The sequence below is a fragment of the Apteryx rowi genome, unplaced genomic scaffold (assembly GCF_003343035.1).
Source record: "Apteryx rowi isolate R43461 unplaced genomic scaffold, aptRow1 scaffold_320, whole genome shotgun sequence".
Taxonomy (NCBI): Eukaryota; Metazoa; Chordata; class Aves; order Apterygiformes; family Apterygidae; genus Apteryx; species Apteryx rowi.
This window is the reverse complement of record NW_020449642.1, coordinates 1,054,195-1,067,519: the sequence shown is the minus strand read 5'-3', so window position 1 is coordinate 1,067,519 and position 13,325 is coordinate 1,054,195. Positions and strand designations below refer to the sequence as shown.

The 13,325-nt window shown below is 44.9% G+C and overlaps 1 protein-coding gene across 1 annotated transcript; it reads right to left on the bottom strand.

The window, feature by feature from the left end:
* Positions 1 to 52: 52 nt before the first annotated feature.
* Positions 53 to 13,212, bottom strand: PPA1 (pyrophosphatase (inorganic) 1). Its single transcript, XM_026071069.1, has 10 exons — positions 13,140 to 13,212; positions 9,580 to 9,633; positions 8,900 to 9,019; positions 5,783 to 5,869; positions 5,363 to 5,489; positions 4,752 to 4,879; positions 3,044 to 3,129; positions 2,748 to 2,817; positions 1,709 to 1,748; positions 53 to 402 (listed from the first exon to the last, which is right to left on the bottom strand). Exons 2-10 carry the CDS (start codon positions 9,619 to 9,621, stop codon positions 371 to 373), a joined length of 732 nt encoding a protein of 243 aa, XP_025926854.1. The 5' UTR covers positions 9,622 to 9,633; positions 13,140 to 13,212; the 3' UTR covers positions 53 to 370.
* Between the last annotated feature and the right edge of the window lie 113 nt (positions 13,213 to 13,325).

The following is a 13,325-nucleotide window of genomic DNA, read 5'->3' as shown; positions in this document are numbered from 1 at the left end:
CCCCAGCCCCCCGCGCCTCCCTTAGGCGGAGGGGAGAAAGAAAGCAGCGGCACAAGGTTCAGTAGTTTTTATTGCTAACGTCCAGGCCACGTACCACATGCGCCGCTCGAGGGCGAGCTGAGCTCTGGTGTGATTTACAAGTGTATTGCAAGACTGGGCAAGCAGGATTTCCTGATTTTACAAATTACATCTTCTAGCCTCCACAAGACCTCGAGACACCAACAGACACGCCACTGGTAGATACGCAAGTCTAATTACAATAAGTTAGAGGCAAGGTCTCCTTGCTGACAGTGAAGCTATTTTTCTATTGCTGCATGTAGTAGCTTCTTGGTGGGAAGAACACAGTTGTTGCACCATCCATCTTTCAGCCTTAGTTTTTCTGGTAATAGAACCACTTGTCAACTGTATTGAGCAGGGGAAGAGAGATTTAATCCACAATTAGCCACACACTTATCAAATACAGTCATACGTACAAGCCTCCCTAGCAGCACCGGTGTATCTGGTTCTGGGCCAACTGCTGCTCACTCCCTAGTTCCCAGAGCAGTGGAAGTTGTACTCGGGGACATGCAGTGCTTCCCCTGAAGCCCACAGCACCTGAGGGACAATGAGCACAGCCTAGCATTCAAAATGCTTCTGCTATGTACAAAAGCAAAATTAAGAGACAGCAACTGAATGTAATGCCTCAGTGTCGAGGCACCCTTTCTCAGTTTGCCATTACTTCAAAAAGGGAGTAACTGCACATGACTCATTCAGGGTGAGGGCAGCAATCCAGAGCCAGCTCAGATTCCCTAACACTCAGCTGTCTGACCTGGGAAGGTAAAACTCATTTTATTGCAAACTCCCATGCCAGCATGAAAGACATGATTACACGCCTTCAATTTCTTTTCCTATTACCCCTAGAGACTGAAGATGACAGCTTTGTTCAGCCATCCTCTGGCGATACAGCTGTGAGTTCTCAACTCTTCCCAGGACAGTGCCATTAGGTCATACTTGCCCCTGGGTCTCGTCCCTATTACAGCAACCTCCTGATGTCAGGCACGAGGTGCCTATCACAACCTCGCACAGAAGGAAAGGAAGACAGCTGACCCGGACTTGTCCCGCAGCTGCAGTTTTCTTAGGGAGCTGTGCTTTATGTGATGCATTACGTTTCAGACACATGTGAAGAGCCTTTTTACCAGCTTGTAGATGACACTTTTCAGGTACAGAACTCTGATCAGCAGGTTAAGCAGCAACTGGAGTACCAAATTCATGACCAGCTTCTACCACTCCTCTCTGTGGGTATGAAGTACTTCCCTTCTTCAGTTTGCCTGCATTTTCCTTATACTGACAAAAGCCCTGCTTCCGAGGCACTGGTAAAAATGCTCTGCTGCTATTGTAACACTTCAGTCCTCTGAAGTGCTTTTCTTCCAGCTCCAAGGACCTGCCACAAGCCACATCCCTTCAGGAGCAAACTGCAGCATCTCAAGTCTCCTACTTACTGCTCATAGGCCAGCCTCGTGTACTTAAATAAGGAATTAAGGCAACAGTAGAAGTTATTCAGGTATTAAACAGCATTACCAACAGAAGTTAAATCTGACAAGGGCTTTCATTTTTCCTAGTGCCAGAAGCGTATCATAACTATCAGTTAAGACCCTCATTTTCCTACTGATAATTCCTTTGAGGAAGTCTCCACTCTGCTTTGCAATGTAACGTGGGTAATGAGACTTACCTTCAGGTGGGATTGGGTGGGCAGCTTTACATGGTGGTGCCTGAAACAACAAGAGTATTAGCAGGTAGCAACTGTCAAAGCAATTGAGGTTAACTTTACACCTGAAGCTCACTAAACATCATTTAGAGATGCACGAATGTTTATTGAGCACAGTTTAAAAATCTAAGCTGCATAAATTGGTCTGTGACAGTCAGTGCTGGACAACTGTGAGAAAATAAATAAGTTCCCGTACAACATGAGTCCTGTCATCACCACTCAGCCTCCTCATTCCGTACCTGTCCTACATGCCAGAGGTGCTCTGCTCTAAACACAAACAGCCATCCACTCCCCTCATACTGTAAAGCCATCCGTTTCGAAACACAAACAGTTACTGCTCCACTGTCTATGCACTTGTCTGTAGCCTGCTCTTAAAAATAAAAAACCCACCAAAGCACGATGTGCTGGTGGAATACAAGTGGAAAAGACTTTTCTAGTTACACTTCTATACATTGAGGTGATAGTTTCATTTTGATCCTCCTAGCCCATTCCTCTAACTGCTTTCACGTTGCCAACACAGGATTTCACAAGCTTAGGGAGATTCAGGCAAGTCCTGAATCTGGATGGGGTACTGCACTGCCTTCAAGCCTTTCACTGCAAAGGATGCAGGGCCCCTGGCTGCCAGTCTCTCAGAAGTCAGGCTTTCTGATCAAAAAGGGTGACCTGTACTGTGAAACTCTTGAAAGGTCAAATATTTAAACAGTCTTTGAACAGCTGACAGCAAAGCTATAGTTCAGAAATTCAGCCCCACACAAAGCCTGTTTGGGATTCCATCTCCCAGATGACTCCAAGGGCAAGGAGGCGGCTCTGGAAGAATGTCTGACTTTCTCTACATCCCTCTTCGTATTTAACCAGAAACAGGTGCTGAGTCCAGTCATCCAAAAAATTCTGAGTATTCAAAACACCGTCCATAGAGGCAGGACCTTTTATGGTACCACACAAATCGCTTTATTTTATCTGACACTGAAGTTGGGGTTGGATACTGGGACCAATTTGTACTTACTGCATCCACAGTAGCTTTTGCACACTCTTGACTACAGCAGAAAGGGCTCTCTGACACAGTCAGATTTGTGCTAGAAAAGAAAGGTTACTTGTGAGAATGTGAAAGCCAAGTTTCTCCTCCAAGAGTACTAAACAATGGGATACTAAGAAGCATTCTTATAGTTACCAAATTTAAGGGGAAGATGGGCAGAGTCAGCGAGCTCCTACCAGAAAGCACGTCTATGGTTAGGAAAGCAGGTTTCAGCCTTATTTGTTTAGGGGAAAGGAATATGTACTGTAACATAAGTGTTAACCTACCAGTTGATCTCCCCTCCATCCGTTTTTTTAGCTATTAAAGCTTTCCAGTGTTCATGAGTGCTTTTGATAACGTTCACTGCAAAATCCTAAAGTTGAAGATGAGAACAAACATCGCGTTATATGTAAATACTAGACCATTTAGCCCAGACTATCAGTTACACAGCATGAGAGACCAGCATTTACAGGCTGATTTTAGATAGTTTCTAACTCAGGAAGGTACTCAAAGAGACCTCTTTCATGACTTTGCCTTCCATGGGTAGCGGCTGAAACAACGGAGATTTTATAACATGAATTGTTTTAACTTCAAGATGGGAGGATATGCTCAAGGTCACCCAGTGAGCCTGAAGCCAAGAGAAACTGAATCCAGATATTCCAGTCTCAGGCAAGGGCTCTGCTACAAAAGCACCCCCCTGCTCCTCCCACTTGGTTTGTCTAAAGCAGCCAGTTGATCTTGACCCACCTGCAGCCTTTCCTCCACTCTAGCAAGTCACTCAGCTGCTGTGCACATCAACAGGAAGAGACACACACCTAATCTAGCTTTGCGAGCACTTAAAAATGAATCTGCTTCCAATCATACCACAGCTTTTTTCTTAAAAAGTAGTATGTACTCAAGCATTAATCTGTCAGCTTGGAGAAGGAAGCATACACAATCCTTTGTTAGCATGAACACCAGGAATAAATATCCTGGTTTGATACTACAGACGAAGCCAAATAAAACACTGCAGGAACACGCGCAACGTTCCTGCCCCTACCTTCCACCTCAGCCTTTGTTCCAGTTTCATCCATTCCGAGGGGCAGTTAGATGGTCCAGCCCACCCAACCTAACACCTTGCTCCTGTTGAAGAGGACAAGCCCACTCCCATTTGACTCCCACTTGTTTCCCCTGTCCTTTCCTTCCCACATCAGACTTTTCAGACTCTCTCCTGCTTCTTTGCACCCCCTTTGGAGCTTTTACAGCCTGCGAGTAGGTTCAACTCACTAACCCACAAAAAACCAGACCTGACCAAAAATAGCACACCTCTCGCTATATGGTGAGACTCATCAGACCTGGCACAAGGGAGGACACAAAAGCAGGGTTTCTCCCTTTCAGGAGCAGTAAATTACTAGATCACTCAGACTTTATCTGACTGAACCCTGAAAAGAAGCGGAGGCAGAGGAATAACGCTGCCAAGGCAGAACCCTTAGTCAAAGGGCATCAGGGAACACCTGACAAGTGTTACAGAACATGCTTGAAAGAGTCATGCATACAAAGGGGGCCAACAGCTCCATTCCCAAGCATAAGGGGAAGAAGCATTTCAGCTCCTAGAGTCTACTAGGAAGCAAGTGAAGCAAAGGGTGAAGCCAAGCACCCTTTGCACCACAGCAGGAGCAGAGAAACCTGAGGTTTTTCATTCTGGTTCTAGGACTGAGACTCCTGGCCCTGAAGTGATCCCACATGGATGGACTCCAGAGGCAAAACTGGTAATATCCAACAGCAGTGCTGCGATAACTACATGCTTTTGCTCTTAGTATTTCTGCTAGCACCAGTCTGGAAACAAGCAGAACAGATAGTTCTTTCTACTATTTTTTCAGCCTAAGTCAGCTATCACCAGCCCTGTAGAAATCCAGTGTCTCAGCAACTCATCATCCATGTCCCCACACATCTAGAGCTTACTTTTTGGACAGTGTGCCTTTGCAGATGCACAGTAAAGAAGAATGCTGTCCTTACCTTGCCTTTAAATTCACCATTAAAAGCAAATTGGTTTTCTGGCTTTCCATCAGGCACTTTGTATCTTCTGAACCAGTCCACTGTAGCTTCTAAGTATCCGGGCTTCATCCTTCTGACATCATTGATATCTAGCCAGGAAGAAAAGGTTTGTTAGCCAGACAGCAATTGCAGAAGTTACCTAGTTATCACCCTGCTCTTTCGAGTTGCCCCTCAGGTTACACTAAAGCCACAAAGTGAGTACCTGCTAAAGGACAGGGAAGTTAGTGTCTCATCTTCAGTTTAAATCCTGACTTCAGCCAGATGCTTGGACACATTTAAACAGCTTTGGTTAGAGATTTAGTGGACAAGTCCCTTCCTTCTGGCTGAACAGCCATCCTTTTCTTCACTATCAGGCTGTGCAAAGGATGGATAATTAGTGATAAACAGTTGGATACTGTTTTGGTAGAGGATGATAGTGCCCTGTTCTGCTGTCCTGGCCAGTGTCACATCTGATGAGTACACAGACTCTGTGACATTGCAGGAGCAAGTCAATATTCTGACCTGAAAGTTTCTTGAAGGTTCCCGACTGAGAAATGGAAATACTGGAATGCATCCTCCCTCCTGGTACTTACCATTATAGTTGTCTGCTTCGGGGTCTTCAATATTGATAGCAATTATCTTCCAGTCTGTCTCTCCCTCATCAATCAGTGCCAGCGTGCCCAGCACCTTCACTTTGATTACTTCTCCTCGAGAGCAAACCTGCAAAGAAAAAGACTTTGTTGGCTGTACTGATGCATTTGAGGAACGCGCAATACGGGTTTGTGCAAGTTGTCAGAGTTCGGCAAGCAGTTCCGTACCAGGAGATGAGCTGCAGCTTATCAGCATTTCATGAGCCTTGGCTCATACTTTGAGATCTCAACCATAATCTTCAGAGGCACCACAGAGGGGAAACATCACATTAAGATACAGGAGGTAAGAATTCAGTAAGTGATTTGACTTCAGAGATATTAATTACATGTTTCAAAAGACAGTTACCCTTTAGATTGCATTACCTTGCTTCCAATTTCGCACACATCAATTGGATCATTATCTCCACAGCAGCCGGTATTTTCATCTTTATGACCTGGGTCTTCCCAAGTCTATGAAAAAAACCACACAAACCTCATAAGAACTCTCATGTTTCAAGAGGAAACAAAAAGAAGGTTTATTTCTTGCAAGCTACTGCATTGAGGATACAGATGATGACCCACTACACACTTGCTTTCAGTTCTGACGTTTGGGCTACTATTTTACATGTGCCTGCAAATGCAGTTTTAATCTAAGTTAAAAGTTCTTATTTTGCCAAGGGTAAACTGCTCCCTCCCACTGACAAACCTTCTTTCCAGACAAAACATCTTTCCAGACTTCCTCTTCAGTTAAACAGCTGCATAAAGGTGAAGTTCACATCTATAAAGAATATTCATTGATTTGGCTGCCTGCCTGTTCCTCTCCCTATTCATTTCTTAACAGAAGTTTCCTGAATTCCAGATAGCTGTTCAAGAGAGATGGAAGAGAGAGAGGGTGTATTGTTTCCTTCTAGTTAAACACTTAAAGACACACTGTTACACCAGAGCAGTAATAATAACGTCACATATCCTGTGCTACCCAGTATCCTACTGCATCTCAACTGAAGCAGTATTAGATTGTAAATTGGAAGACAGGCCTGCAGAAGGTATTTGAGTTATGCCTCCTAACATAACAGCTGCTTACCACACACTTCTGATCAGCAGCGAAAGGATGTAGCGCCCACTTACGCCATAAGGAACACCTAACCGTAAGGTCGTCGAGATAAAAGGAATGCTCCTCCCAGATGTCTGCATGCTGGGATGTAACTATAGTCACCACCCCGTGATGCATCTCAAGCACCGAGGGAAACGTACTGAAACGCGTGTGGTGCTGAAGGAAGTCGTTTGCCCTTGGCACAAGCCTCTTTGGGTCCAGTAACACACGACTGAGGGAAGGCATCAAAAGTCATAATCCTGCACAAAGAAACTGACTCCAGAATTCATGCAAGGAGAAAACAGTCTAACCTTGAACCACCACCTCAATCCACAGAACTGTGAGAAACTAGTATGGGAGAACTCCTTCCAGCAGTTAGACTGACTCCAAAGCAGCTCTGAAAGTCTACTTAGCTTGACAGGAGCTGCACATGCATTCAGAATTCAGAGAGAAACTCTCTGTGTAGGACCTAGAAATTATTATTTCACAAGCCAAGGTGTTTTATCATGCAAAACTTCAAATCACAGGGAAGGGTTGGAAGAGATCTTGAGATGTTTGGCTCATCCCTCCACCCAAAGCAAGACCAACTCTAGGTAATCATTCCCAGACAATCCATTCTGGTACTTTGTTACCCCGGCCACAGAAAAGATTTTCTCCAGGGTATAAACTGGAGCAGAGGATTTTCAGGTTAAGCCTATTACTTGTCCTCTCCACAACAGAGAGGACAAACAATTCAGTCCCTATTTATGCTCACTCTGCAGCAACATTTTATGCATGTGAAGACTTGCATTCCTCCATTCTTATTCAGACAAAAGCATCTCCAATTCCTTCATTCTCTCTTTATGTAGGTATAGTTTCTAGAGGTCCAATTGCTTCTGTGGCTCTCCACTAGACTCTTCAACTGGCCCTCATACCTAGAATGCCATACCACATCCCAGCTGAATTTTAGCTGCATCAAGTATAGGGAGCATCAGTGACAGATGCGAAAAAAACCTGCTTATCAAGCCAACCTTTGAAACAACTTAAGCCTAAAGAACAGTAAAGCCATACCAACAGAACAGTTCTCAGGCAAGTGTAGGCCCCAGTCTCAGACCTGGGAGGCCTTTCAAAAGTCGCAAGAAAGTCTGAACGCTCACAAAAGAAGCATGGAAGACAGCAGACATGTTATTGAAAAAGTCTTCCCTTTCCTGGTATTTGTTAAGAGTGATTAGAAGATCCCACTGGATTTCACTTGAAGGTTTTTTGATCAGAAAGACATAGACTGGAGATTTTTGCTGCTCATTACCTTTAGCAAGAGATGTATGTGTACTTCCCGTGTTTGTTTCAAAGCTACAACTATTTTGAGTCCTCCATCCAGAAGCTATGGAAGACATTTAGAGAAAACACTTGATATGTACTGCTATCAAGACCACAACTGGAAAATTCAGAGCGTTTCTGCTGTTGCTGATGGAATTTATTTACCTAAAGGAACCTCAAGCCTTAAAGAGCATCAGAGGCAAACACCCTTGCTCAAAGTTTCTATGCACCCAGCAGACACCAGTCAATTAAGAGCACTGTTGCCAGGTGTCACCTTCTCTGTTGGTCCCCACCCCCAGCCAGCTATTTCAAGGAAAAACCTGTCTGTGCAACTGCACATATCTGCCTCACGCAGTCTCTGGACTTCTGAGGGCCTCTCTGCCACTGAGTTCCAACACTGAGAACTGGGCGTCTATCGCAGTCCAACAGGTCAACGCATGAGTCATGCTGTGTATTTTACAGGTTTTCCTGACTCTGAGCAGCAAGGGGCCAAAAACTGGAAAGATATTACAGCCTTCAGATCTATTTGGGCTTTCATTGTCCACATACAAAGTCCAAAACGATCTGCTATTTCACTGTAAAGAGTCAGCTTAGGAGCTGCACACCTAGATCCTGTACCATTAGCTTGAAACTTTGGCTCTTTATGCTTTACCAGGCAGAAACAGAGTGTATTGTGTTGCCGGATGCCCACTATGAAGCTTCATCTTCCTTGTGCAGTGACAGCTTCTTTCATCCAAAGACAAGGACCTGCAAGCTACTGTCCAATTGAATTGTTAAGTGGCCAAAGTCAAGTGGAGAAGTGACACAGCTGGCACTTCACTAACAGCAGCGCTTATCCTTAAAACTTCCAACAGCTTGTTTACACTATTAGCTGCAAGCCTACCTCTGGAGATTTCTGCTTATAATTATCACTGCTCTCCTGACAACTTTTCTCATTAGCAAGATTACATCATTTGCAACTGCATGTATGTTCCACATCAGACTTTCAGCTGACCTTCCTTGTTAAGCTGGTAGTAATCAAACACACATGCAAGCTTACCAAGATGGCCTCGATGGCCAACACCCAGCCCTGCTCCCCACCAGAAAGAACAAGCCACAGAGACTCACTACAGTACCTGAGGGATTGCACCATAATTCCAGATATAACCCTTATGGGGAAACACGTTAGCTACGTAACGCAGCTTTCCTTTCTTCACATCTTGCTTAATTGGGTTTAAGGGATCCTTTGTTGCGATCTGGAAGAAAAATTGTAAAAATCTGTCTTTACTTTGCTTGCTAAGAAAACCTAAGCAAATTTTATCAAGTTGACTGCTAATTGACAAGCCCAGAGGCCAACAGCTACCACTGAGGCCAAAAGTAAATACAGGACATTTCCTGGTACACCACCAGCTCCCAAGATTCATTTTTCAGCAGACTTATCAATGTCTGAACCAGAGATGGGATTGAGACCCTTCAGACGCTGCTTTAATCAGAAGTCACAGAAGAAAATCAAATTATTCTGACTTCTGCAAGCCTCAGCCTCCATATTATGCTTCTAGTATTAAGTATGTATTTACATAGAGAGTAGGCATTGCGCTTTGAAAACTTGCTTGACATGACATCTGCAGTATTGCAGGTTTTGAAAGGCCTTTTTTAGCAGGGGTGAATTATTTTCTTGCAAGTTATAGAGCCAGAAATGTTGGGCTACCCTTTTTCAGAACGTGGAAGTGAAGGTGAGGAGGAGAGAATCAACAAAGCCAAAGACTAATAAACTAGTCAGTTTGAATACTTAGGATAGGAATTTTAATATAGTTACCTCCATTTTAGCATTTGTCCATCGAGGTACTTCCACAACCATGTTGAACACATTCTGAAAAAAGCAAAAATATCAGTTAATGGGAAGGAATTTCAAGACCACACTTTAAACTAGGACACACACATAAGTACTTTGCATGAAAACCATAACTTTTTGCTTCTTGCGGTGCCAATTTGGATACACATGGTAGAAGTCCCACAGTCCAGTCAGTCACACATCATCACTCAGACTAATTTTAATCCCATCAACACACTTTCCATCAGAGTTGCAACCTGTGAACATCTCCATCATATTTTTAGGTCACAAAATAGCAGGTTTAAATGAATCAAATCCAGCTGCATACAAACAATTCCAGGCTTAACAAAGTGAGGTTTTAGGCACATTCATTAAATACAAAGTGTTTAACTTCTACAGCAAAAGCCATCCTGGCAATTTAGAACAGACAATACTTACGGGAGTAAGCCATCTATTTATTAATGCAGGTATCTACATACTACCTTGAACACAAAGAAAATCAATACAAAAGTCAAACTGTCTTGACATAGGAAAAGATGTCCTAGCTTCCTCTCCCCAGGCTGACCCTCCTATAAAAGCAGACTTTTTATGGATGACACTCGAAAATATCTCCCATTGACTCCAGCTAGGCTGACAGTACTTTTGAGAGCTCAGCATCCGCATCCCTTCTTTCCCAAGGAAAGAAGACCTTTCACACTTGAGTCTCAACATTTGCCATTTGAAGAGATTAATGCTTTTAACAAAAAGTTAAGCCTTGCTCCCTAGCATCAACAAGTTTTCTAATCTCCAGGTTAAGCAGTATTAGCATTGCAAGAGGTAATACAAGACATGCTAAATCCCTTCCACCTGTATTGCACCACAACTGGACTGTTATTGTGCAGTCGGTGCTGTTATGTCATTGACTTTGCTCACACCCTTCCCTAACAAAAGTTTATTACATCCCTCAATTGCAGGGGTGAGGTCACTGCTGATTCCCAAATTAAATGCAAAAGGGTGTGTATATATATATATATATATATATAGTTTTTATGCAACTTAAGGAGAGGAATAAGGCGGATTGGGACTGGTTAGAAAGGGTGCTTAAGGCTTTGTAGGCAAGGAAAAAGGACTTGGGGATGCATCTTTGATACATTCAAGGGAAGTTTCTAGGAACTTAGGCTCACAGTCTCCCCAGTCCAACAGTTCAAGGGACAGATCTGCCTTGGTTGAGGATACCCAGCGAGTAGCCCAAGGTCATTCATTTGGAATGCTACAAGGAGAGCAAGGCACACAGGTACAGATAAGGTTAGCATATCCCAACCCTAGGTTTAAAAAAACAACTCTGCAGTCCTCTCAAATGTCTTAGAAGGATAAAGACCAAGGAGCCCAGAGAGAGTAAGGTAACCTTTTGCTCTAAGCTGGGTTCCCTATCACAGCTGCTAATAAACCTTCCAAGTAACAAGCAAAATCTCCCCAGAGAGGCATTCCAGCCAGAGAGAGGTCTCAGTGCTCAGTCCTATTGTGCAACTTTGGAGCCAGTGACCTTCACAGTACTGGTGACTCTTAATGACTTGGCACAGAGGCATTGGCAAGTGGCACTAAGTGCCTGAAGGGACATCAGTAGTCCTGGTTCATTTGTTAATCATTACTAATCCACAGAGACCTCCTCACCTCCCAGGTCTTTCCCACCCTATTTTGTGATCATCTGCAAAGCTTAATACTGTCTGAACTGTCTTTGCCTGAGTTACCTTCCAGACATCTGTTTTTGAAAGCTGGTTTCCCAATCAGCCACAGAAACTGCTTTGCCACTGTCCTTGATTACAATCTGTCTTTTCCCTTCTGAGCAGCTAAAAGCTACCTCAGATTTCCTGACAGAGCGTATTTTGAGAACCCCATCTGAAAGCCAAACTGACAACCCCATCGCACAGCTAAATTGACTGCTTTCAAGCAGGCAGGCTCCCTTTCTGCTTACTCTTCTGTTTACTCTTTTGTTCCCATAACTACCCTGTGGCTCCACATTGCTGCAGTGAAGGAAATACTATGCAGTAATAAAAGCTAGCCAGCCAACGGGCTCCTTTACCCTGTCCTATCTGGACACGCTCAGACTGTGGGGCTGTATTCATCCTCTGGTGAGCAAATACTGCCTGCTACAGTATTTTTACTGGGAGAAAGACTGTGGATGGTGAGGAGTTTGTACAGGGGATTGGGTGGTTCTCCCTTAACAACGTATGTTATACATCCGTTTTCCTCATAAAAATTCTCGGAACTTGGAGAGGAGGTGGGATATATATGTACTGGCTTGAGCTCTAACCTAGCCAGCAGCTTGACAGAGAGTTCATTTCAACAAGCTACATATTGATAACGCACTTGCTCTTCACATCCTCTCTACACCCACCTCAACAGTACCCTCCAACGACCTAGAAGCGACAGATAAATGTAAGCCCTGCTGGAACTCAGCTGGACGGATGACCCCTACGGCTTGCCTCACATAATAGAAAGAGGGGAAATTCAAAGTAGGTAATAGCAAAGATGAAGAAAGAACCTCAAGAAGGACTCACTGGAATTCAAGATCCTGCCCAAGTATGACAGCGTGGAATGACTCATTCAGCCACAGCTTAACTTACATGCAGGACTCCCATAAATGTCTAGGGAAGTGCTACAGCATGACTCAAAGATCATTAGAGGTTCAAAAAGCTTACAGTTTATCACTTTCATTAGCTCAGTACCCTCCAATAGCCTTCTCAAACAAAAGTCAACTGATAAAGGGAAGACATGCTGCCAAAGAGCCCAAGTTATCACTGAGAAAGTGTTCAGTGAGAACTGAAGACCAGCTGCCATGGTTTCCTAGGTGCCCCACAGCTGAAGGATTTTAGATGGTGGTTTAGAACAGCCTAATTCGACAAACTGCTGGCTGCCTGAAGGACATAAAAACTCTGCATCACTGCAGGTGGCAGGTTCCCCAGCTGCTCTTTTTGCAAGGCAAAAGGTCTCTAGGAGTTGCTGGAATGAGAATTTAATGTTCTCACCTTCTATTCAGTAGCTGATCAGATTGCAGGCTAGTGGCATAGAGCAACCTCAATGCAGTCAAAACCCAAGCCTGAAACATCATGCAGCAATAGCATACGCCTCCGGAGGCAAGAGCACAGCGTTTAGTTAACTGCAAAACCGCTTCTTTTTTAAGCTAAGGTGTTTTTGTGCGACCTCATGGGCAAGTCCAAGACAACTACTTGTATCCCACGCTAGCGAAAGGACGCCAGAGCGCGATCCCCTCCCTCATTTCTCTCCTTCCGTCTCCTTCCACCTGAGGCCGGCAGCGGCCTGCTGGAGGAGGCGGAGGGCCCCGGCCCTGCAGTGACCCTCCCGCCCAGGTGCTGCTCCCAGGAAGCAGCGGGGGGAGCCCGGGACCCCCAACCTCGGCAATTTCGAGCTAGCACTAGCAAGCACACGGACACAACACTTATCCGTACGCCCCAAAGGGGCAGCGAGGACTCTTTTCTTTTTCTTTTTCTTTTTTTTGGTACCGTCCGTGCCCCAGCGGGCTGAGGCCCGGTCTCCCCCCCCATTACCTCAGCGCCGTCCGCGTAGATAGGGATGTCGTGGAAGGGCGAGATGTACCGCCCCCGGCCGTCCTCTGCAAGGCAACCGCACGCGTTAGCTTGCCGCAGCCGCCGCCGGCCCGGGGGGGCTCCCCGGCCACGGCCAGCCGCGGGGATGGGGCAGGAGGGGGGCGGCGGAGGGGGGAGGGGGGGCAC

Excerpts from the sequence above, each read along its gene's own strand:
- PPA1 (XM_026071069.1), bottom strand. The coding sequence starts at position 9,621 with ATGGTTGTGGAAGTACCTCGATGGACAAATGCTAAAATGGAG. Across the intron at positions 5,870-8,899 it reads ATTATGGTGCAATCCCTCAG|ACTTGGGAAGACCCAGGTCA; the intron begins GTACTGTAGTGA and ends TTTTTTTCATAG. Across the intron at positions 5,490-5,782 it reads TGTGCGAAATTGGAAGCAAG|GTTTGCTCTCGAGGAGAAGT; the intron begins GTAATGCAATCT and ends TTTTCTTTGCAG.